Source organism: Oryctolagus cuniculus, chromosome 11 (assembly GCF_051225735.1).
Source record: "Oryctolagus cuniculus isolate XC-2025 breed Fujian yellow rabbit chromosome 11, ASM5122573v1, whole genome shotgun sequence".
In the NCBI taxonomy this organism is placed as follows: domain Eukaryota; kingdom Metazoa; phylum Chordata; class Mammalia; order Lagomorpha; family Leporidae; genus Oryctolagus; species Oryctolagus cuniculus.
In genome coordinates, this window is record NC_142877.1 from 68,578,820 (window position 1) to 68,604,947 (window position 26,128).

General features: G+C 40.5%; 1 protein-coding gene across 13 annotated transcripts in view; it reads left to right on the top strand.

The window, feature by feature from the left end:
- Positions 1–26,128, top strand: part of HELB (DNA helicase B) — a 67,240-nt gene that overhangs the window by 35,922 nt on the left and 5,190 nt on the right. For 9 of the 13 annotated variants that reach the window (XR_016216869.1, XM_089308631.1, XM_002711317.6 and 6 more), the window contains 6 exons: positions 1,689–1,843; positions 16,335–16,416; positions 16,774–16,833; positions 18,286–18,514; positions 19,572–19,715; positions 25,020–25,514. Coding sequence is in view for 9 of the 13 variants with exons in the window: in XM_089308631.1 (XP_089164757.1) it covers positions 1,689–1,843; positions 16,335–16,416; positions 16,774–16,833; positions 18,286–18,514; positions 19,572–19,715; positions 25,020–25,514 (1,165 nt within the window). In the remaining 4 variants the exon portion in view is untranslated. Of the gene's footprint in view, positions 1–1,688; positions 1,844–6,574; positions 6,872–15,879; positions 15,900–16,081; positions 16,241–16,334; positions 16,417–16,773; positions 16,834–18,285; positions 18,515–19,571; positions 19,716–20,335; positions 20,447–25,019; positions 25,515–26,128 lie in introns of those variants that run through there. The other 4 variants (XR_007919494.3, XR_016216868.1, XR_016216867.1 and 1 more) reach the window with 4 other exon arrangements.

Consider the following 26,128-nt stretch of genomic DNA (forward strand, 5'->3'; position numbering starts at 1 on the left):
TTAGGAATTCTATGTAACCTAGAGATGATTTCAGGTGTAAGGAGGATGTGCATGCATTATAGGCAAAGACTGTCATTTTACATAAGAGACTTGAACATCCATGAATTTTGGTAGTTGGGGGGTTGGTCCTGGGCCTACACCCCAGCAAATACTGAGGGACAGGGCATGGATTAATGGTGCATTAAATTTAGAAACTGCAGTAGCATTCATAAGCAGAATATAGACATGAGTTTGAGTTCAAGGGAGAATTTGGTAAGAAATTCCCCCTAATATTTCTGAGAAAAAGCCTAATGCACAAAAGCTAAATGTGGTATTTCACTTCTAGGTGGTGGTATACTTGGCAAGTTTATTTCCCTTAAAATGCAAAAGAATCGTCATTCCTTAGTCCTTTTGGAGGGTCAGCTTTTGGAGTGATCCTTGATGTATACAGGCATTTGCCTTCTCCATAATCCATGTATCGGCAAACTGCAATTCTATTTTGTGACATTTATTCTAATATTAAAATCTGGATGTAATGGGACATTGTAATACTAAGAGACTGTTTCATTCATTGGGCCAAAATTTACCTTTGTTTTTAACTCTTTTTAAACAAATGTTTTTATTGCTTGAACATCCCCTTGATTGGATGTCAGCAGAAACTAGAACATTCAAAACCTACTTTTTTTTATGCCCCTGTCTACCCAAGACTGGATAGTGGGAGTACAGGAGTAATATTTAGTTGCTGACTGTGCAGATTCCCTGTGATCCACCATGGAAGATTTCTAGAGAATATGCTAATATCTGCGGTCAGAAGCAAAACAGGAATTGAATGAATCCTAAGATAAAGCTTAATGTGATAAACCTTAACCTCAAAAATTAAATCTAAGATATTTATAGCAAGGGCAGTTTTATTCCCTGTTCTAATTCTTCTTTTAACTCTTGCTTGGGAAATATTGGAGGTGACACAGTAGGGTACCACCACCTCTGGTAACCAGGCATGTCTTAGGTCTGTTTGGGGGCATTAGTCTTCTTCCAAATAACCAAGGAGAGGCTCTGTTATCTGTTTTCAATATGATTTGCTAGTCTTGGAAAATACAAGCACAAAAGAAGGATGAAAAGGGAATAGAAATAAATAGAAGTAGATGTGTTTAGTTGACTCCATTTTGGAAAATTGGGGCATATGTATGATGTATATTAAAGAAAAGAGTACGGTGTCAATGTATGGCAAAGGCCCCAACTAGTTAAAATTAATAGTAGTAAGGGATATTGAGCCAAATGGGTTCCGTTTGCTTCCTGCCTTCCTTGTTTTCCTCCTCTGTGACCTTTGGCAACCCCCTGGACTCACTAAGCCTCTTTCTCATCTGTGAAAGGAGGATGATACACGCCTTGTATGGTTCTTTTGTGGTTTGGAGATAAGTAGGGCAGGTTGTCAGAGGGGTACTCTGTAAATCCTCTGATCATTTTTTTCCCTGACATTTTTAATTGCCTAGGTGTATGGGACTGGTTATTAAATATAATGCCACAATTTTTATGGTATTTAATTCTATTATAAAACTCACTAATTATAATGCATGCCTGGGTAGCCTTTTCCTACTATTTATTATCTATTAACATGTTAATTATTGTAAGAACTTTAGCTCTGATCATCTATGAAGACAAATTTTTGGATTGTAATGTTCTTTGTGTATGTATTTTTATCTTTATTAAAGGATCTCAAGGCGCCAATTTCCAAATTTTGATGCAGAAGTAAATATTACTGATAATCCAGCAGTCCCCATCTCAATTCAAGACAAGACATTTATTTTTGTCAAACTCCCAGAAGAAGATGGCAGTTCTCAGTTATCTAAAAATAATCATCATTCTCGTAAGTATAAACCTCTGTGAGTGTAGGCTTAGGTGTGTTTCAGGTTTGTGATATAGTAATTAAGTGATTAGTTGTGACTTTATTTGATGGCAAAGACAAATATTGCTAGTGAAAATTAGGCACTAAAATAAACTAACTTTTTGTCAAAAGTAGATCACCCTAGAATTTTTTTTTAAGATTTTAATTGTTTATTTGAGAGGTGGCGTTATAGACAGAGAGGGAAAGACAGAGAGAGGTCTTCATCATCTAGTTCACTCCCCAAATGACTGCAGTGCCCAGAGCTGGGGTGATCTGAAGCCAGGAGCCAGGTGCTTCTTTCAGGTCTCCCACGTAAGTGCAGGCACTTGAGCCAACCTCCACTGATCTCCCAGGCTGTAAGCAGAGAGCTGGATCAGAAGACAAGCAGGCAGGTTTCTAACCGGTGCTCATATGGGATGCTGGAGCTGCAGGCATAACAGAGCTGGCACTGTGGTGCAGTGGGTTAAAGCCGTAGCCTGAAGCGCCGACATCCCATATGGGTGCCAGTTCTAGTCCCGGCTGCTCCTCTTCCAGTCCAGCTCTCTGCTATGGCCTGGGATAGCAGTGTAAGATGGCCCAACCCCCTGGACCCCTGCACCTGCGTGGGAGACCCGGAAGAAGCTCCTGGCTTCTCGGCACAGCTCTGGCCATTGTGGCCTTCTGGGGAGTGAACTGGTGGGTGGAGGACCTCTCTCTGTCTCTACCTCTCTCTCTAACTCTTTCAAATAAATAAAATAAATCTTTTAAAAAATGCATATACATAATAAGGATTCTGTATCTGTTGAGTGAATAAATGGAAAACCCCAATAATCTAGATTTATTCAGAAGAAAGTGAGTCTTAATGAAGTATTCCTGAGTAGTTTGAAAACCAAGTACTTTTGTTTTGAGTGTGTCTGTGAAACAAAAATTATGGCTTGTCAAACTGTTGCCAAGCAGCGTTCCTAACAGTTCTGTTTTATAAAATGGACAAGTATTGCTTCCAGTTATGGGTGTTATGATGGCAACATGGCAGGGTTGAGAAGAAGGGAATGGAATAGGAAATCTCTCATGTACATGACCCATGTCACACCACTTAACTCAGTTGTAAAATGGGAATCATGGTGACATTGCTTTGTGAAGTTTGAGGCCATTCGTTAACTGTGAGCCATTATGTAAATATTAATTTTTTATGAACAATTGATATTATTAAAATAGCTATTACTGCTGAATTTATTGAAATAGAGTAAACTCCTTTAATCTTTATTTGTATTATAAACGGAGCAAACCTTTAAAATGAGTGTAATGACTTAGAATTTAATTAGCAAAGATTTAGATGATTATTACTGGGGATTTGTTGTAGTTACCACAGTTTTTTTTTTTTTTTTGACAGGCAGAGTGGATAGTGAGAGAGAGAGACAGAGAGAAAGGTCTTCCTTTGCCGTTGGTTCACCCTCCAATGGCCGGTACGGCCGGCGCGCTGCGCTGATCCAAAGGCAGGAGCCAGGTGCTTCTCCTGGTCTCCCATGGGGTGCAGGGCCCAAGCACCTGGGCCATCCTCCACTGCACTCCCTGGCCACAGCAGAGAGCTGGCCCGGAAGAGAGGCAACCGGGACAGAATCCGGCGCCCCGACCGGGACTAGAACCCGGTGTGCCGGTGCTGCAAGGCAGAGGATTAGCCTAGTGAGCCGCGGTGCCGGCCCTGGGTTGATTCTATAGTTAGCTTTTGTGAATTGTGCTGCAATGAATATGGGGGTACAACTTTTTCATATACAGGTTTCTTTTGGTTTGGGTGAATTCCAGGTGTGGGATGGCTGGATCATATGGAAGGTCTATATAAAGATTTCTGAGGTATCTCCACAGTGTCTTCCACAGTGGATGCACCAGTTTATGTTCCCACCAGTAGTGGACTAGGGTACCTTTCCTCACATCCTCACCAGCATTTGTCATGTGTTGATTTCTGTATAGGAGCCATTCTAACTGCAATGAGGTGAGAAACCTCATTGTGATTTTGATTTGCATTTCACTGATGGCTAGTGATCCTCAGCATTTTCTCAAGTGTCTTGTCCATTTGAATTTCCTCTCTTGAAAAATGCCTGTCCAAGTCCTTCACCTATTTCTTAACTTGATTATTTGTTTTGTTGATGTCAGATTTCTTGACCTCTTTCTAGATTCTGCATGTTAATCCTTTATCAGTTGTATAGTTTGCAAATACCTTCTCCCATTCTGTCGGTTGCCTCTTCGCTTTGCTGAGTGTTTTTTTATAGTGCAGAAGTTTCTCAGCTTAATGTAATCCCATTTGTCAATTTTGGTTTTGATTGCCTGTGCTTCTGGAGTCTTTTACAAAAGTATTTGCCTATGCCAATGTCTTGCAGAGTTTCCCCAGTGTTCTCTAGTAGTTTGATGGTTTTGGGTCCTAGATATAGGTCTTTGACCCATTTTGAGTGAACTTTTGTATAAGGGTTAAGCTATGGGTCTAGTTTCATACTTCTGCATGAGGAGATCCAGTTTCCCCGGGACCATTTGTTGAAGAGACTGTCCTTGCTCCTGGAATTGATTTTGGCTCCTTTTTGAAGGATTAGTTGATTATAGATTCATGGATTGATTTCTGGAGTTTCTATTCCATTCCATTGGCCTATACATCTGTTGATGCCTCTAGCTTTGTTCTTATTGTATAAGATTACCATAGCTGTTTGTGGTCTCTTGTGTTTCCATGTGAATTTTAGCATCATTTTTTCTAGATCTGGGAAGAATGTCATTGGTATTTTGATTGATATTGCATTGAATCTGTAAATTGCTTTTGGTAATATGGAAATATTGATGATGTTGATTATTCCATGAACATGGAAAATTTTTTCTTTTTTTGGTGTTGTCTTCTTTTTTTTATTTTTATTAATTTATTTAATTTTTTTTATTTTTGACAGGCAGGGTGGACAGTGAGAGAGAGAGACAGAGAGAAAGGTCTTCCTTTGCCGTTGGTTCACCCTCCAGTGGCTGCCGTGGCCGGTGCATCGCGCTGATCCGAAGCCAGGAGCCAGGTGCTTCTCCTGGTCTCCCATGGGATGCAGGGCCCAAGCACTTGGGCCATCCTCCACTGCACTCCCTGGCCACAGCAGAGAGCTGGCCTGGAAGAGGGGCAACCAGGACAGAATCCGGCGCCCCCACCGGGACTAGAACCCTGTGTGCCGGCATCGCAAGGCGGAGGATTAGCCTATTGAGCTGCAGCGCCGGCCTTTGGTATTGTCTTCTATTTCTTTAGTGTTTTGTAATTTTCATCCTAGAGATCTTTGATGTCCTTTCCAAGGTATTTAATCCTTTTTGGAACTGTTGTGAATGGGATTGACTTAAAAATCCTTCCTTGGCCAGCAGCATGGCTCACTTGGCTAGTCCTCAGCCTGTGGCGCCAGCACCCGGGGTTCTAGTCCCGGTTGGGGCGCCGGATTCTGAACCGGTTGCTCCTCTTCCAGTCCAGGTCTCTTTTGTGGCCAGGGAAGGCAGTGGAGGATGGCCCAAGTGCTTGGGCCCTGCACCCGCATGGGAGACCAGGAGGAAGCACTTGGCTTCTGGCTTTGGATTGGCGCAGTGCGCTGGCCACAGCACACTGGTCTTAGCGGCCATTTGGGGAGTGAACCAATGGAAGGAAGACCTTTTGCTCTGTCTCTTTCTCTCTCTCTCACTGTCTAACTCTGTCAAAAAAAAAAAAAAAAAAATCCTTCCTCAGCCATGATATTGTCTGCCTACAAAGGCTATTGATTTTTCATGTTGATTGTATATTCTGCCACTTTACCAAACTCTTATGAGTTCCAAGATTCTCTCAGTGGAGTCTCTTAGATCCACTATATAGAGTCATGTCATCTGCAAATAGAGATAGTTTTATTTCATCCTTTCCAATTTGTATCTTGCTGATTTATTTTTCTTGCCTAATGGCTCATTTGAAAACTTTCAGGACTATATGAAATAGCAGTAGTGAGAGTGGGCATTCTTATCTGGTTCCAGATCATAGGCAGAATGCTTCCAGCTTTTCCTCATTCAGTAGTGTACTGGCCATGGGTTTGCCATAAATTGCCTTGATTATGTTGAAGAATGTTCCTTCTTTACTTAATTTGGTAAAGGTTTTCATTACCAAAGAATGTTGTATTTTATCCAGTGCTTTCTCTTTATTTATTGAGATAACCATATGGTTTTTGTTATCTAATTTGTTAATGTGCTGTATTACATTTACTGATTGTGAATGTTGAACCATCCCTGCATACCAGGGATAAACCCCACTTGGTCCATGTGAATGATCTTCCTGATCTGTCGATGGATTTGATTGATGAGTGTTTTGTTGAGGATCGTTGCATCTATGCTCATCAGGGAAACTGGTCTATAGTTCCCTTTCTGTGTTGTATCTTTTTCTGGTTAGGAATTATGATGATGCTTCATAGAAGGAGTTTTGGAGGATTTCCTCCTTGTATGTTATTTTGATTAGCTTGAGAAGAATTTAAATGTGTTGTAAATTCAGCAGTGAAGCCATCCGGTCCTAGGCTTTTCTTTGCTGGGAGGGTCTTTATTACTGATTCAATTTCCTCTTAAGTATTGCTCTGTTTAAGTTTTTTCTGTCTTTATGACTCAATTTTGGTAGGTTGTATGTGTCCAGGAATCTATCCATTTCTTCTAGGTTTCCCAATTTGTTGCCATATAGCTCCTTGAGGTAATTTCTTTCTTTCTTTTTTTTTTTTTAAATTTATTTGACAGATAGAGTTTGACAGTGAGAGAGACAGAGAGAAAGGTCTTCCTTCCGTTGGTTCACTCCCCAAATGGCTGCTACGGCCGGCATGCTGTGCCGATCCGAAGCCAGGAGCCAGGTGCTTCCTCCTGGTCCTCCATGTGAGTGCAGGGCCCAAGGACTTGGGCCATCCTCCACTGCCTTCCTGGGCCATAGCAGAGAGCTGGACTGGAAGAGGAGCAATTGGGACTAGAACCTGGTGCCCATATGGGTTGCCAGTGCCGCAGGCGGAGGATTAACCAAGTGAGCCACGGCACCAGCCTGAGGTAATTTCTGATGATTCTTTTATTTCTGTGGTATCTGTTGTTGCATTTCCTTTTTCATTTCTGATTTTATTGATTTGAATCTTCTCCCTCTTTTTTTTTTTTTTTTTTTTTTTTTTTTGTTTAGTTGAGCCAATGGTGTATCAATTTGGTTTATTTTGTTCAAACAATTTCAGAACTGATCTTTTGTATTTGTTTCAGTTTTGTTTTTTCTCTAATTATTTCTTTCCTCTTACTAATTTGGGGTTTGGATTTTTGTTGTTTTTCCTCGTCCTTGAGATGCATTGATAGCTCATTTATTTGGTACCTTTCCTATTTCTTCATGTAGCCCCTGTTGCTATAAACTTTCCTCTTAATACTGCCTTTCTGTATCCTGTAAGTTTTGATATGATGTATTGTTGTCTTCATTTGTTTACAGATATGTTTTGATTTCTCTTCTGATTTCTTCTTTGGCCCTCTGTTCATTCAGAAGCATGTTGTTCAGTCTCCATGTGTTTGCATATGTTCTAGAGATTCCTGAGTTGTTCATTTCCAACTTCCTTCCATTGTGGTCAGAAAGGATGTATATGATTTTGATTTTTTTGAATTTGCTGAGACTTGCTTTATGGTCTAGCATATGGTCTATCCTTGAGAAAGTTCCAAATGCCGATGAGAAGAATGTGTATTCTGCAACTGTGGGGTGAAAAGTTCTATAGATATCAATTAGGTGCATTTGGTCCATATTGTCAATTAGCTCTGTTGTTTCTTTATTGACTTTCTGCTAGTTGATCTGTCCATTGATGAAACTGGGGTGATGAAGTCCCCTGTTACTGTTAGAGTCTTGTCTCCCTTCAAATCCATTAACATTTCTTTTAAATACCCAGGTGCCCTGTAATTGGGTGCATATCCATTTATTATAGTCACATCTTCCTGTTGAATTGATCCATTAATCATTACATAGTGCCCTTCTTTGCCTCTTTTAACAGTTTTTGTGTTAGTCTATTTTGTCTGATATTAAAATGGCAAATGCTGCCATTTTTGCTTTCTGTTAGCATGGCATATATTTTTCAATCCTTTCACTTTCAGTCTGCATGTGTCTATGGGGAGATGTTTTTCTTGTAGGCAGCAAATAGATGTGTCTTGTTTTTTATTCCATGTAGGCTGTCTGTAATTTTTAATTGGAGAGTTGAGGCCATTTACATTCAAGGTGACTATTGATAAGTAATGGCTTAGCCCTGGAACTTTTCCATAAATATTCCTATTTTTTACTTTGGATTTCCTTTGTACTTTTACTGGGAGATTTTCTGCCTTCTTTCATAGTTATCATGTTTCTGTGTGTAGCACATCCTTAAGGATCTTTTGTTAGGCTGGATGAGTGGTGACAAATTCTCTTTGTTATGGAAGGTCTTTATTTCACCTTCATTCATAAATGAGAGCTTTGCAGGGTACAGTATTCTCAGTTGACAGTTTTTTTCTTTTAAGACTTTTTTTTTTTTTAAATTCATTTATTTATTTGAAACTCAGAGTTACACAGAGAGAGGAGAGGCAGACAGAGAGAAAGGGCTTCCTTCTGCTGGTTCACTCCTCAACTGGCTGCAACAGCCAGGGCTGTGCCAATCTGAAGCCAGGAGCCAGGAGGTTCTTCCGGGTCTCCCACTCAGGTGCAGGGGCCCAAGGACTTGGGCCATCTTCTACTGCTTTCCCAGGCCATAGCAGAGAGCTGGATCTGAAGTGGAGCAGCAGGGACTTAAACAGGCACCCATATGGCATGCTGGCACTGCAGGCGGCAGCTTTACCCACTATACCACAGTGTTGGCTCCCAAGACTTTGAATATATCTTGGCATTCTTTCTGAGCCTATAGGTTTTCTGTTGAGAAGTCAGCTGTGAGTCTAATTGGAGATCCTCTGAAAGTAATCTAGTGTTTCTCTCATGCACATGTTAGACTTCTATGTTTTACTGTGGAGAGTTTGAGTACAATGTGTTGTGGTGAAGATCTTTTCAGGTCATGTCTATTAGGAGTTTTTTTTTTTTAAGTCTTAAGGATTTTATTCAGTGTGAGAAATGAGTAGGAGAGTGAGAGCTTTATTCAGGGGAGAAAGAAAAGTCTAGAGGCTAAGTTAGGGTCCATACCAAGCAGAGAGCAGGCCAGGAGCAATGTGCAGCAAGCATGCAGGCAGGAAAGCATGGAGTGGGTGGCCCAAAGGCCTTGCGCCCTGAATACAAGGGCAACCAAATGTAGGTACCTACCGTGTTCCACGCCTTTTATCCACTTTCAAAGGGGAGTGGTTACGTAGCCTGATGGGCAGATGGGCATACAGGTGGGGTCGGTAGGCGCATGAGATCACATGGGGGACTTGATGGAGGGGAAGGTCTTCTAGCTCACAAATCTATCAGTTTTATTGTATCTGCCTGCCTACATCATTTCCCCCTCAGAGAGATTCCACCCCTTAATCCTAAGGACTGATGAAGGGCCTAGAATCATCATATCATCTATAGCTGCTTCCTGCTTACGAGGGACATAGTGCAGGCCCCGCCTGTTGTGGGTCTGGAAGTGTCTACCTATCTTATCTAACAAATTTGCTTTATGAGTTGGAGCACTTTAATTCACTGTCAATGGCTGTGTCCCTTGCGTGATCAGCTATTCCTAGAACTTGTTGAGTTCTGAAACATGTAAGTTTGTTAATTAGCATAAACAAAACTGGAACGAAACCATTTGTGAGTGGTGTGTGCCCTTCAAGATGGGAAGAACATATATCACATCTCCTAGATAGTGGGTGGTGATAGGCTACCATTATGTAGATTATAAACTCATTTAGCTTGGGCATAGAGAATTATAATAGAATCCATTAAGAGTTTTAATGTCAGTAACAGTTTCCAGAGAGAATCATAGGGGGAAGCAGGCACAGCATGTCTGCCTTAAGGTGCAGCAGTCTTGACATGATGAAAGCAAAAGCTTTGCTTATCGTTTTGCCTTTTGAAGAGGTACTTAAGATCTCTCATTGGCTTACAGGAATCAGGCATGTCTTCTGAGTTCACTTGTGGAGACTTAATAGGTAGAAGCTTAATCCTAATTTTACTGAGGTAGTGGTGCTCAGTAGTGCCTGGTAAGGTCCCTTCCATTTAAGCTGCAACTGATCTAAAGAGGATCTTTCTGTGAATGGCTTGTTCAGCAATTCCTAATGTTGGAGCTTTTGTTAAAAGCTCTTTAATTCCTTGGAACACCTATTGTGGCTCCCCTGTCCAGCGCAGTGTATCTGTGTCAGGGCCTTTTAAAGCACATACAAAGGCTTACAATCCGAGTCCTGGAATCCATATTCCATAGAATCCTGCTGTCAGTGATTCCTAATGTTGGAGCTTCTGTTAAAAGCTCTTTAATTCTTTGGAACAACTTTTGTAGCTACCTTGTCCTGCACAGTGTGTCTGTCAAAGCCATTTAAAGCTTTATACAAAAGCCTAGAATCCAGATCTTGGAATCTATATTCCACAGAATCTTGCCATTCCCAGAAATATCCTTAGCTGCTTTTTTATATAGAATAGTTTCCTCTTGGGGTTAGGATGTATCCTAGATAATCTACCTATCATTTAGAAACCTGAGCTTTCCTGGATTCTGGGTTTAGTGGGATGCAGAAGAAGTTATCCCTTAGGCAGAAGTTTAGCACACAATAAGATATATTGAAACAACTTTCATTAGTAGTCCTGAGGCCTTTAACCATTTTGTACTCTCTATTTGACCTTAAGTTAAAACATATGAGATAGAAATATCACAGAGAGACACATGGATCCAGGAGTTCATGTTTAAGACACTGAATAAAGAAACACCTGAGAACACAGGCAGTGGAGTTTGACATTTAGACATCACTAAAACTTATGATACATAAGAATATATCATGATAGAACAAGGCAAATCTTTGGGATCAAATATTACAATTAATTTTAATATTATAACTCATTGAGGACAGAGTTCCTGTATGGGAAGTTAGTGCACAGTGACTTTTGTTGTTAATTTAACAATTAACACTCTTAAGTATGACATCAGTGGTCACCTGAGGCTCTTGACATGAGCTGCCTAGACTATGGAAGCCTTTTGAAGCCACAAACTCTGTCAGTATTTAGACAAGGCCATCAGCAAATTGGAAGTTCTCTCCCCCCTTCGGAGAAAAGTGCATCCTTTTTTGATGACCACTTCTTTCCACTGGGGTCTCATGCAGGAAGGTTTTCCATGTAGGGACTCTTTTTGTATGAGTATCTTTGCTTTTCATGCCTGAAATGCTCTCATGGGCATTTCAGCCAGACCAGAATCCTTTTAGGGCTGACTCTGAGGTCACTGAGCATTACTTACAGCAATTGCCATTTTATGAGTTTGCTGTATGGACTGCTTCTCATGTTGGAGCATTCACTCCTCTTTAGTTCTATTTATTATTAGTAGTAAACACTTAATCCTTTTGATATGATCACTTTAACAATTAGCCTCATGTATATGATCACTTTAAAACTTAATCTTATATGATCACTTTAACAATTAAGATGTTATTATCTAGCCCAAGAAGATTTGGGATTCCATGGAAAGTTTTTACCCTGTACCCTTAGAAGTAAGTCCATAGGAATGCAAGCAGAACTATACAGCTTTACAGTTTCTTTTTAGGACCTGAGAAGATCAAAACAGACTCAGCTCTTTGGGAGCTTAATTATCCTTAAGCATGTGACATGGGTACATTGCATTAGTTATAATTTTGACACCTTAGAGTCTCAAGCCTGGTAAGAGTTTTAAATTTTTTTTTCCTTTTTATTATTTTTTTTTAACACCACTTAGTAAAGCAAAATAAATAATTAAAGTAAAAAAAGACCAGCGTGAAGCCAAGAAAGACCAGTGTGAAAGCTGCCAGCTTAAGCTGAAACAAAAAAAATACCCGCGTGGAAACCCAAACAACAACGTACAATCAAAAAAATAACAATAATAAAGTTACTCTATTAATCAGGCAAGTGTCAGGCCATGGGGGCTGCTGTCTTGGGGTGGAGTCTGTTGCCCATCCTCTGATAAGGGCGAAAGTTCCCATAGAGGGGTCTTCCATCTTTGGAATGGAAGTCCTGCCCTCTGTGACAGAAAATGGAGCATTTGCGATGTTTAATGCTCCACCTCCCTGATGCTAACATGTTCCTAGGCAACCAACCAGTTCCCCAGCTCAAAATTAAACAATTGAAAGCATGCTTGATTTGAAAATCAAAGACCCTGAGGCAAAACAGAATTTTTAATACCCCTTTAACCAGTCCATAAAATGAAAAGGTGTTCTAAAATACATAAGTTGTTTTTAAAACACGTTACAACAATGTGTTTTTAAAACACATTACTAACAACTTGGAAACTTGAAACTAGCCCTTGGTGAAAATCCTCATCCATTAGCACTAACACCACATTTTTAAAGCAAGAAACAGTGAAAGAAATCAATCTGTGCTTTTTCCGAAAGCTACCAGCACTAAGACTCAAAGAAAAAACATCTAAGTTAATCACTGTTTGCCTGTTTTGAACAAACATGCTGGTTAGAGCCATGGCAGTGCTGTGGTTTTTCTGGCAGGGCCAGGCTGGCTAGAGCCCCGAGCAGCAGCAGCAGCAGTACAGTGCTGCTCCCGTGAGCAAGGCCCCCCTCTCCCATGGAGTTTTGAGCCGTTGGGTAGCCGTTGGACATTCCTGGTGGCTGCAGCTCAGCTGGTTGGTGGGTGTTCTGGGAGTGGCCCAGCCCCCAGGCACTTGGGCAGTTTAGTCCACATCCCACATACTGGTGGCAGGAGGGATCAGTGGCTTCCAATCCCTTCTCAGCTGTTTTGGCTCCTGCCCCTCCTCCAGGAATGTACCCAGCATGGTGCCTAAGCCAGGTGCTACTGGAGATGGACTGGCAGAGAAAGCATAGCCAGCCAAGGCCCAGGCAGGGCATGCAGTGTGAGTACAGAGCACAGATGGGGGAAGGTGTGGAATACAAGAAGATAATTAAGTTTAGAAACCGTGGGAAGCCAGTTCTTACCATATTGCCGGTTTTTTCCTTTGCTAATGAATTTTGGGAAGACCCTCCATTATTAAGGGTCCCATCTGGGTTGCCATTTTGACACCATCTTGCTTATTAATATTTTTTCAATACCAATAAGCTCGTGGGCTCTTGCCACGCATTCAGAGAATTGTGAATACTGGCTTAAATAGACCAGACACCATTGTTAAGTTTTAAGGGTTTTATTCACTGAAAGAAATGAGTAGGAGAGTGAGGGCTTTATCCAGGGGAGAAAGAAAAGTCTAGAGGCTAAGTTGGGGTCCATACCAAGCAGAGAGCAGCCCAAGAGGCACGTGCAGCAGGCATGCTGGCAGGAAGCAGAGAGCGGGCGGCCCGAAGGCCGTGTTCCCTGAAGGCTGAGGCAACAAGGGCAACAAAAGGGCCAACTCTGTTTTTAAGTTTTATATTTTTCTCCTCTTTATTTTTTGTTGTGACTGCAAGATATCTGAAGATTTGTCTTCTAGTTCAGATAGTCTTTCTTTTGTCTTGCTAAGTCTGCTCGTGAGAGTTTCTACCATATTTTTTGATACATTGAAGTCTTCATTTCTATTATTTCATTTTGATTTCTCTTTAAAATCTCAATTTCATGGAAAAATATTCATGTCATGTATGGTTTTCTTTAGTTCATGGATTTGCTTCTGAATGCCTTTGAATAATCCTATCATTTTTTGAATTCCAATTCTGGCATTTCCTGAATCTCTTCATCTTCATATTCTAACATTGAAACATTTTGGTGTTTCTCTCTGGGTTCATGGTGTCGTCTTTATTCTTGTTTCTTGAATTTCTGTGTTAGTTTTTAGGCATCTGTGTAGTTGACTTTTGTTTTTTTCCCTTGATAGCTTTTATCTTTGAATTATGCCTCTGTGATTTAGTGGAATATCTTCAGTTTCAGTGAATATTAAGAGGTGTGTGGCAGGTGTGGCCAGGGAGCTGTGATCAGTGCTCCAGAGTAGGACAAGTATTCAGGGCAATACCCACATTGGGCATGGTAGATCTCAGTGCTCAGGTGTTAGCCCCTAGTGTGCTCAACACTCATCTATGCCACCATATGAACTGCACGAACAGTCTGTGCAGTCCTCACTGTGAGCACGGTTGCCATGGCAACCACGAAGGTCTGGGTGTGTGGAGCTTGTGATTGCCCAATATGATATACATGACTCTTTATATAGTGGATCCCAGCTATACCCTGCACTCTCCTGTGTAACCATCGGGTCTTCAGGTTTTCAGCACACAAGGCTCCCAGAGTCACTGGGTGTAGAGATTGTGTTCTGCCCAACCAGCCTGTCCATCAACAGAGAGGCAGATGTTCCCTGAGACAGTTCTGCCTAGGTGTCTTGTTCCTGGGAGGCTGTGGGTACCTCACTGTCCTTTGTAGTTGCTTGGCTACCTCCCAAGCCAGGCTCAAAGTCAGTGGGGACTACAGATTCTTCCCTCTGCAAGAATCTTGTGATCACATGCATACATCACAGCCTCTGACCAAACGTTGCTCTCTCCCCACCGGTACTGCCAGAAACATGGCATCTTATTTTAACCCGTTGTTGTGCGTGAGCACAAAGGCTTCCACAGCTCCTGCTCAAACCCAAAATGGTGCTCGCAGTTTCCCAGTTGTGTAGTGGATGCTGTTGTCTGGAAGTTGGGGTGAGATAAACATACCCCTTCTACTTCCATTGGTTCCGTGGTCAACCACTAGCAACCACTATCCTGCAAGGCTCCAGTCTGGCTCATGCCATGCTCTTCCTCAGCCTATATCACCTCTGTCTCCAAGCTGCCTCCCACTCCGGCTCTCAGCTGCTGCAATTGTGCGCATCCATACCCCCCACACTGGGCCATGGTCTCTTCCTCTTGTAGGATTTCCACTGCTGTTTTCTTTCCAGTTTTACCCAAGAATGCACTTCCTACAGGTTTTTTTTTTTTTTTAATGTTTATCCCTCGGTGGGTGCAATATGTCATTCCCTAATCTACCACTTGACCACTGATCATTCTGGTACCCATTCTTTACATTAATGAGAACATACTTTAAAAAGAACAAAAAAGATACTCATTTCAGAATGATAGCAGAGCTTAGCTGATACAATTTTTCTATCTTAATTAAAAAGCAGTCTCTAAGAAGATTTAGCAGATATTTATTAGGCATATTATATCTTTTCAATAAAAATGAAGCACGGTATTGAGTATATTATACACATTATTGCTAAATATGAAGAATTGAAATAGGATTCATAGATGCACGGTGATTTAAGAGATGCTAAAATATGTATCTTAGAATTAGTGAAATACAATGTGCTTGTTGATTTGCAAGCTATAGACAGTGAAAAAAACCAGGTGTAAAACAGTGTGATCCAGTGCACATAAAAGAAGACATGCTGGAAGACCTTTGGAAATTCCTGTTCTTGGCTGGCCAGGTGTTGCCTGGAAGTGAGCTGAGATTTTACCCGTTTTTTTCAAGATAGTTCTCAATCTGAAAAATGAAGAGCTTAGAGCACAACTAATGGTCTTCCTAGAGGAGAGCTTCACAAGGACTGAAGTTTTCATTCCGCCAGGATTCATCTGCTCTTAGGGAAATGCTTCAAAGCCTAGACTATTCCTACCCAACTTTTCTATCTTCTCTCTCTTATGAGCAATGTTTGCTTTGTTTAATTGCTGCAAGAAAGGTTAGCAGAATCCTGCTTCTCAGTGTTCTTATATGAAAGAAGTTATAAATGGTTATTGTTGTCCATCATCTGGGCTCCGCAACAGAGAGAAAGGGCATTTTAGTGCTGTGAGCCTTCATTTTCATGTTCATAGTGAGGATTTGTAATACGTGGTAAAACTATGCACAGCCAAGAAGGCATGAGCAGTGGTGGAATGAGTGCTCCTGCTGTGCCATAGCCAGCCATTTAGTCAGGTCACAGGGAAGTCTAGGGGAGGGAAAGTGAGGGTTTGGGTAAGAGGGGAGACTTTGTGGTGATAAGGAAGTGGCCATTTTCCAGCTAATACAGAGTATCTTAATATTTTAGGCTGAGGATACCAGCTAAGTAGCACCTCTGGATCCCTGCCTCCTGTGGGTGTTGGGAGTATTCTGTTAAGTGAGAAAACGTAAAGACTGGATGCTGAGATTCAAACTCATTACCACTACGATTACCTCAAGGGTTAGAAACAGGAGTTGTACATCAGCAGTTGTGTTATGCATATCACACTCTTGCTCATTCCTAAATTCAGCACTCATAATTCATCAGTGAATATACAGTGGAGTTACAAATTAGGAGCTGTCCGGGCCAAGGTTGACCTCTTCGTTGAGGATGGGATATCTGAACCCATCTGGCCATTCCTCATCTGACTGCTGTAACTGATGGAAGGAATGAACTTGTATTCCATTTGGTGAGATGTTTCTTTGGGAGAATTAATTTTTCTATTGAAAGTGATTATTATTTGGTGATTTTTCTATGTTGATGTTTTCCTCTTGAATTTTCAGATTTATATTCTGCAGTTAGAACCTTATTGCAAGAAAGTGACTTTAAAAGTGCACAAACATCACAATTTATTGCATTTAGAAGGTAAAAGATTTATAATATTTTTAACTTTTTTACTTTAGTTTTAAAATTTCTGAACATATTCCTGCAGATTCTGCTTAGATAAAGACTTGTGGTTGATCACGATTAATTCTCTTATCTTGCAGTACCTTTTTATTAGACATGGCGAAGGGCCACTTCTAAATAATGTTCTTTCTGCCAACTATTATGTTTAGAAACTCAAAGAATCTGAATGGAACAATGTAAAAGTTACAAAATACTTTTTCTTGGAGTCAGTCCTGGAAATATTTTATGGAGTCCAGTATACCATGATTACTGCTACTATAAATAAGCACACAACAGATATCATTAAGATGACCCTTGTATTTCCATCTGTTCCAGGCAAGACTGTGACCTTGTCAACGATTGCTGCTGCAAGCACTACACTGGCCACCTGACCAAGTGAGCATCTTGAAAAACTGACCCTTTTGAGCCCAGTTCTTCTTGGATTCTCTTGTTCTTTTGGTTGTTTCCCCTTTGCCACATTTTTTTAAAATCTCATTGGTGAAGTATAATGAGCTCTTCAATTAAATTTTATATACATCTTAGGAATTGACTTTTAATTAGTGTAATAAGAAGAAAACGAAATTTTCCTGCTGGTTCCCAGGTTGGCAACTTCGAGCTTCTCCAAGATGAGTGTGGGGAGTTCAGGAGAGGGTCTAAAATTATAATGTGTATGTGATGCTTCCAAGAACCTGAGCAACAGGTTGTCTGCAGAGAGTTGCTCCATGAATTCCATCAGAGAAAAGCGAGTGTAGAAAAGCCACTGTCTTACACTTAGGGAAAATTAATTTATTGCTCTTGTATTTGCCAACACCTGCTCTTTACTACTTGTGAGGATCTCCGAGATGCAGGAAGAGGTCCTGTCTGCTGAGGGAAGTTACACACGAAACTGTATTTGGTAGGCTGAGAAAGAGTTAAAAAGTACAGGGTTAGGGCCTTTCAGGGTCCCAGTGGAATCTTGGGAAGGTAATTTCACCTTTCCACATTTGAAAAAGATGTTCATACAGAATTGCCCTCACAGAGTTGTAGTAAGAATGAATAATATACCAAAAACATCTTCCACAGAAACTCGTATATCACTACCATTTATTTGCCTGATACGGTGTTGTAATTATTATTAAAGAAATAAGAATAAGTGTTATAAGCCCTGAAATAGGGCAGTGACAGGAGAGGATGGATTTTAAAGGAAAAATTGATAAGAGTTTTGGTGAGCTGGCATTGTGGTATGGCGGATTAAGTAGCCACTTGAGATGCTGGCATCTGGTCAGTGCTGGTTCAATTTCTGGCTATTCTGCTTCCAATCCAGCTCCCTGCTAATGTGCCTAGGCAAGCAGCAAAGTTCAGTCCAGTTACTTGGGCCCCTGTCACCCACATGAGAGACCTGGATAGAGTTCCTGGATCCTGGCTTTAGCCTGGCTCACCACTGGCCGTTGTGGACATTTGGGGAGTGAATCAGTAGATGGAAGATCTCTCTATAACTCTGCCTTTCAAATAAATGAATGAGTGAATGAATGAATAAATAAATATTTGAAAAAGTAAAGGTTTTTTTTGGTAACAGAACATCAGAATGATATACAGTAACATTTATTACAACATTTTCTAGCTTGACCAAAAAAAAAATGTGCTTAGGAAATGTCATTATTTTTGAGGTGGTGCACAGAAAATGTAAATAATCAGAAAATAACTGAGGGAGCCTGATTTCTTGTTGACCTTTGGAGAATAAAAGTGATGTATAGGGAGTGTGGAAATTATTTTGGTAATTGGATTGGGTCTCAGTGGGAATAATGTTTAAATGAAATGAAATTAAAATTTTCTAAACTTTTGATAATGTATTATCACTTTCTAATCCAGAGACCATCAGAATAGACTCATATTTGGAGTTGGTGATAAAATTTGTTGTACCAGGAATGCATATCTCTCAGACTTACTCCCAGAAAATACCTCTAAAAGTCAAAAAAATAGTGATTTGGAGCCCAAGGATGAAGAATTTTGTGGTACTCCTCATGATGGTGCTAAAAATAAGAATGACTTTGACAGTGGTATTCGGCTCTGTAATGGAGAAATATTTTTCATAACAAATGTAAGTGACAACAGAAAATAATACTGTTTTACCAGTTGCAAGTGTATTTATTTATTTTAGATTTCTTTTTTTAAAATGTTTTATTGTTTACTTGAAGGGCAGAGAAACAAAGACAAGCCTCCTATCCACTGGTTCACCCCCAAGTGCTCACAACAGCTGGGGGTGGGCCAGGCTGAAGCTGGAGCTCTGCATCTCTCAGATGGCAGGGACTCTTCTACTGAGCTCTCACCTGCCACCTCCCAGGTTGTGCTTTAGCAAAGCAGAATCGAGAGTGGAGCTGGGACTCTAATAAGTGATGCAGGTTTCCCAACTGACATTTGACTGCTAGCCAAATGCTTACCCCATTTGCTTATTTCTGTTATTTGAGTTGACATTCTTATTCATAACTTATTGTCAAGGATTTTTACATCCATGATTATACTGGTTTGTGAATTTCTAGGATCGTCTCATTTAGTTTTGGTATCAAATTAATGCTGGCTCCCTAAAATGAGTTGGGAATTGCCCTTTTATTTTCTAGTACACTTTATTTACAAACATCGTTAATAAGTTTGAAATGTTTGAGTAACAAATAACAAGGTGCAGATGAGACACTTATATTTTACACAGCATCATTTCCTTGATTGTGGCTTAAGTATGAAAACTACAGAAGTGATGCTTTGTGTTTCTTCTTACTGTGTAGATACTATCCTAAATTTTATTAGCTAATTGAAAAGCTGTGTGGAAAAATGAACTTTGCAGAGTCTATGCAAATGTATGTGTTCCAAGGAAAAAATGAAATGCCTATACTTCTCAATAGGACAGCACAGACTATTCTTCAGGGAATCAAATGAAAGATAAATGTCAAGTACTAAAAACTTCTCCTCCTTGTATACATTAAAACATTTGAATGTGCATATAGCATGGCTCTTCCACCTTTTGAACTTTTAACTTTGTAGGAATACACACTTTATTTTACTTATAAAATAAGTGTGTGCGTATGTTTCATGTTCAACCCCAAGATGGAATATCTTCCTTGTGTGCATATTTGAAAACATAGTTTGTTTTGTTTTGGTGACAGGATGTAACTGATGTGACTATGGTGAAGAGGAGATTTTTAACCATTAATAATATGGCTGGCTTGGAAGTAACTGTGGATTTTAAAAAATTAATGAAATATTGTCACATAAAACATGCATGGGCAAGAACTATTCACACTTTTCAGGTAAGAATGAATTTTTGTAAAGTGATTTAAATATCTTGCCAAACTACATAGCACTTTGCAGTGTTTTCACTTTTTGTTACTGCTATTTTTTTCCCCAGAAAACTTTTATTTAAGGAAGACAAACTTCATGCATTTCATAAACACAACTTTAGAAACAGTGATTCTTGCTACTCTACCTGCCCTCCCACACTTCTTCCTCCACCCACTCCTATTCCCATTCTTATTTTGTACTAAGATCTATTTTCAACTAATTTTTACACATAAGATTAACTCTACACTAAGAGTTCAACAAATAGTATGGAAAAAAAAAAAAAAACTATTCCTAAGCAGTTGAGACAAGGGCTATTCAAAGCTATCACATTTCAAAGTGTCACTTTCACTCGTATAGATAACCTTTTTTTTTTTTTTTAAAGATTTTGTTTATTTTAGAGGTAGAGTTACAGACAGAAAGAGAGAGAGGGAGAGAGAGAGAAAGGTCTTCCGTCCACTGGTTCACTCCCCAGTTGGTCGCAATGGCCAGAGCTGAGCAGATCCAAAGCCAGGAACCAGGAGCCTCCTCTGGGTCTCCCACGTTGGGGCAGTGGCCCAAGGACTTAGGCCATCTTTTACTGCTTTCCCAGGCCACAGCAGAGAGCTGGATCGGAAATGGAGCAGCCAGGACTTGAACTGGTGCCCATATGGGATGGCAACGCAGACAGAAGATTAACCTACTCACCACAGCGCTGGCTCCTGTAGAGATAACGTTTTAAATTCTCTATTAGTTTTCACAGATCAGAGAAAATATATGGTATTTCTCATTTTGGGACTAGATTATTTCATTAACTATGATGTTTTCATTCATATCATGTATGGATTTTGTTCATGGATTTGCTTCTGATTACTTCTACTAATCCTATGATCAATTTCTGTTGTTTTTTTTTTTTTTTTTTTTAAACCTGCTTTTTGTTTTGCTGATCTTTTGTATTTTTTTTTGGTGGTTGTTTCAATTTTGTTTATTCTCTAATTTTAATTATTTCTTTTCTCCTACTAGTTTTGGGTTTGGTTTGCTGTCATTTTCTAAGTTCTTGAGATGCACTGATAGCTCATTTATTTGGTGACTTTCTAATTTCTTGATGTAGGCACCAACTGCTATAAACTTTCCACTTAACACTGCTTTTGCTGAATACTATAAGTTTTGATATGTTGTATTTTCATTTTCATTTGTTTCCAGTAATTTTATTTCTTCTATGTCCCACTGTTTATTCATGAACATGTTATTCAGTCTCCATGTGATTGCATATGTTCTATAGATTCTTGAGTTGTTGGTTTCCAGCTTCATTCTATTGTGATCTGAGAAGATGTGTGGTAATACTTCAATTTTCTTTGAATTTGCTGAGATTTGCTTTATGGCCTAGCATGCATTCTATCCTAGAGAAAGGTCTATGCACTGGTGAGAATGTGTATTCTGTATCTGTAGGATGAAAAGTTTTTTTTTTTTTTTTAATAAAGATTTATTTGTTTATTTGAAAGTCAGAGTTACACAGAGAGGAGAGGCAGAGAGAGATAGAGAGGTCTTCCGTCCGATGGTTCACTCCCAAGTTGGCTGCAACGGCCAGAGCTGGGCCATTCCAAAGCCAGGAGCCAGGAGCTTCTTCTAGGTCTCCCATGTGGGTGCAGGGCCATCTTCTACTGCTTTCCCAGGCCATAGCAGAGAGCTGGATTGGAAGAGGAGCAGCTGGGTCTTGAACTGGCGCCCATATGGGATGCCGGTGCTTCAGGCCAGGGCGTTAACCTGAGCCACAGTGCTGGCCTGAGAATGAAAAGTTTTGTAAATATCCCTTAGGTCCTTTTGGTCTTCAGTATTGATTACCTCTTGTTTCCTTGCTGATATCTGTTGTAGATCTGTCCACTGATGAATGTAGGGTATTGATGTCTCCCATTACTGTTGTATTGGAGTCTATGTCTCCTTTTAGATCCATTAACATTTCTGGTTACAGGTTCCCTGTAATTATGTACATTTATGTTTATAATAGTTACATATTCCTGGCTGGCGCCGTGGCTCACTAGGCTAATCCTCCGCCTGCGGCGCCGGTATTCCGGGTTTTAGTCCTGGTTGGGCTGCTGATTCTGTCCCGGTTGCTCCTCTTCCAGCCATCGCGCCGGCTGTAGCGGCCATTTGGGGGGTGAACCAACAGAAGGAAGACCTTTCTCTCTGTCTCTCTCACTGTCTAACTCTGCCTGTCAAAAAAAAAAAAAAATAGTTATATATTCCTGTTGAATTGATCCCTTAATCATTACTTAGTGCTCATCTTTGTCTCTTTTAAAAGCTTTTATATTAAAGCCTATTTTGTCTGATATTAGGATGGCTACACCAGCTCTTTTTTGGTTTCTGTTAGCATGAAATATCGTTTTCCAACCTTTTACTTCCAGTCTGCATGTATCTTTATTGGTAAGATGTGTTTCTTGTAGGCAGCAAATAGATTTTTTTTCCCATTGAGCCAATCTGTGTATTTTAACTGGAGAGTTGAGGCCATTTACATTCAAGGTGACTATTAATAAGTAACAACTTGACCTTCCCATTTTTCATTAATATTCTTATTGTTTATTTTGTACTTCTACTGGGAGATTTTCTGCCCTCATCTTCTTTCATATTGATGACCATGTTTGTGTTTCTGTACATAGCACTTCCTTAAGTATCTTTTATAATGCCGATTGAGTAGTGACAAATTCTTTCAATTTCTCTTTGTTATGGAAGGTCTTTATTTCACCTTCATTCATAAATAAGAGCTTTGCAGGATACAGTATTCTGGGTTGACAGGTTTGGTTTTATTTATTTATTTATTTATTTATTTATTTATTTTTTGCCTTAAGACTTTGAATATATCTTGTCATTCTTTCCTAGCCTATAGTATTTATGATGAGAATTCAGCTGTAATGCTAATTGGAGATCCTCTGAATGTAATCTGGAATTTCTCTCGTGCCCATTAGTGAATATTTTCTTTATGTTTTACTGTAGAGTTTTTGTCTACTGTGTCAGGGTGAAAAGTTTTCTTGGTCATGTCTGTTAGGCATTCTGTGTGCTTCCTGTACTTGGATGTCCCTTTCTTTCTCAATTTTAGGGATGTTTTCTGTAATTATTTCACTAAATAGGTCTTCTAAACCACTCTCTTTTCTACATCTTCAGGAACTCATAAGGCCTGAATGTTGTGTTGTTTGGTAGTAGACCACAAATCTCCACAGTGTTTTTTAGTTTTGTAATTTCTTCTTTTTCTTTTTTTTTTTTTGATCTTACTGTAAAATTTCCAGAGATTTATCTTCTAACTCAGATATTCTTTCTTCTGCCTCACCCAGTCTCCTATTTAGGCTTTCCACCACATTTTTTGTTTGGTCTATTGAATTATTCATTTCCAATATTTTGCTTTGTTTTATCTCTAAAATCTCAATTTTATGGGAAAAGTTTTCATTCATGTCATGTATGGATTTATTTAGTTTATGGATTTGCTTCTGATTACTTCTACTAATCCTATGATCAATTTTTAAATTCCGTTCCTGGTATTTTTTCAGTGTTTTTATCTTCATGTTCTAGCATGTAGTGTTAATGTGTTCTTTTGTGGGCATCATGTTGTCTTCCTTATTCTTGTTTCTTGAATTACTGTGTTTATTATTAGGCATTTGTGGAGCTACTTTTTGTTTTTTTTCTTTCCCTGTGATGACTCTTATATTTGGACTATGCCCCTGTGGCTTAGTTGAGTGTCTGCTATTTCACTGAGTCCCCAGAAGCGTGTGTTCGATGTGGTCAGGGTGCTCTGTTCAGTGTTCCAGGGTGAGGGGAGTGTCCAAGGTGACAACCACTTTGGGTGTGATAAAACTCCTTTTTTTTTTTTTTTTTTTTTAATCAAAGAGGAGGTTTGTTCAGCCCTGTTCATGTAGTCTCACACTCACCTCCCCTCCTTCAAGTAGACTAATGCCTGGGTACAAGTCCCAGTGGGTACAATATTCGCCCGTGTTGCCACAAGAACCACACAAAGGATCCATGCAATCTTCACTGTGAGCACGGATCCCGCAGCAATGACCCTCACCCAGGATCAGGGAGCCTTGAGCATGTGGAACTGCACACAGTAACAGCCAAAAACCCATCCACGCCCTGCACCCTCCCACACAGCCACAGTGTTTTCACAGTCCCAGCACACAAGGTTCTCACAGTCATGAGCACCTAGCTCCCTGTCACTTCTCCCAGCCAGACTCAGGGTCTCCTCTTGGCTTATTGCTGGGTGCATGGATGTGAGTTGGTACAGCTTTCAGATTCTAGCTGCTAATGTACTTCATAGGAAAGCAGGTGATGGCTCAAATATTTGGATTCTTCCTATTGAATGTTTAAAGTATCCTTTTTTGCCATCATCAGTAGCAGTATGATAGCATATTTACAAGGTAAGCCTGTACAATCATTTCAGAATTTTCTTTTTAAAATTCTTTTTTTAACTTTTATTTAATGAATATAAATTTCCAAAGTATAGCTTATGTATTACAGTGGCTTTTCCCCCCCCCATAACTTCCCTCCCACCTGCAACCCTCCCCTCTCCCACTCCCTCTCCCCTTCCATTCACATCAAGATTCATTTTCAATGATCTTTATATACAGAAGATCAATTTAGCATATATTAAGTAAAGCTTTCAACAATTTGCACCCACACAGAAACACAAAGTGAAAAATACTGTTTGAGTACTAGTTATAGCATTAAATCATGATGTAAAATTCTATGTATCTATATATGCATGAGAGAAAAAGGAAACAAGGTACCATCACTGATTCACTCTCCAGATGTGATGGCCCCTGCTTGGGGCCAGAGTTAGGAGCTGGAACTCAATCCAAGTCTCCCAAGTGAGAGACAGAACCCAATTTTGAGCCATCACCACTTCCTCCCAGTGTCTGCATTCACAGGAAGCTGGAGTCAGGAGTCAGAGCTGGGCATCAAACCCAGGTAGTCCAGTATGGGACATGGGTGTCTTAACCGGCCTCTTAATCACTAGGCTAAATGCCCACCTCTTGAAATCTTTTCTTAGGGAAGATTCAGCACTGTATGCAGTCTTTTTTTGTGACTGTTTTTCTCCAAGGCAGTGGGGACATATACAGCCTGAACATGGCATCATACTTAACAAACTTGAGGTCTTACAAAATGAATAAAATGGAATCTGTAATAGGGATTTGGGGTTTGTGTGACTACTCTACCTGGCAGAAGGTATTGGGAGTGCCATGTGAGTGTGCCTTGTTTCTGTCCTGAACCCCTTCCGCAGTTCCAAGCCTTCACACCATGTTCTTGCCTCGCAGGGGTCTGAGGAGCACACGGTTGTGTATGTAGTGGGGAAGGCGGGCCGTCAGCACTGGCAGCATGTCTACACTGCGGTGACGAGGGGCCGTTGCCGAGTGTACGTCATCGCAGAAGAGTCACAGCTCCAGGGTGCCATCAGGAGAAACAACGTTGTCAGGAAAACACGTTTGAAACATTTCTTGCAAAATGAGCTCTCCAGTAGCCCTGAGACTCCAGCAGGTTCTCCACCCCATTGGAAGAGCTCTGGAGGTCATGGAGGTTGCAAGACACAGCCGGCAGCATCTCGCCTCCCTCTGCACAGGGCCAATGGGGAGACAAGTGATATCACCAGGAGCAGGGCCTCTTTGGCTGACTACAGGATGTTTGCCTTTGATGGAAGAAGAGAATTACCTTCATTTGAGGAAGCAGATACAGATGAGCATTTATTACAGTCACGGGGATCCAAAAGAAGCTGTGGTGTAAATGGTGACGAAAGCCCAAGCAAAGTTCTTATGGTAGGCATGCTCAAGTTTTCCTTAAAGATTGCTAACTGTAGCATGACTATGAGTGACTATGTACTGTTACTGTTGCCTTGTGCCATAGGACTTAAAAGCAGCTGGTTTGTCATTTCTGTCAAATTTCTCCTCTCCTTTGCCCAGTTGATCCCAGCATTCTTTCTCACTCTGGCTGAGGCTGCCACTCTAGGCACCCTCAGCTGGTTGTTGGCAAGCGATGTGCCAGAAGATATCTTTTTGTTGGGATAGGAACTTGGTCTTGAGATTAAGAGGTTAAGATGCTCACGTCTTACAGTACAGTGCCTGGGTTCAGTATCCAGATCTGGCTCCTGACTCCAGCTTCCTGCTAATGTAGACCCCAACAGGTAATAGGTGATGACTCGATTAATGGGGAGACCCCACATGGGAGACCTGGATTGAGTTCCTGGCTCCAGCCCTCACAGGCGTTTGGGGAGTGAACCAGCAAATGGGAGCTCTCCTTGTCTTTCAAATAAAATAAAATAAATCATAAAACCTCTTTGTCATCCTACACCTTCTTTCTGGATATCTTCCTTGTCAGTACTCCTTCCCCCTGCTTTACAGACTATAATTTCACCTTTATGCCCACAGCTCCA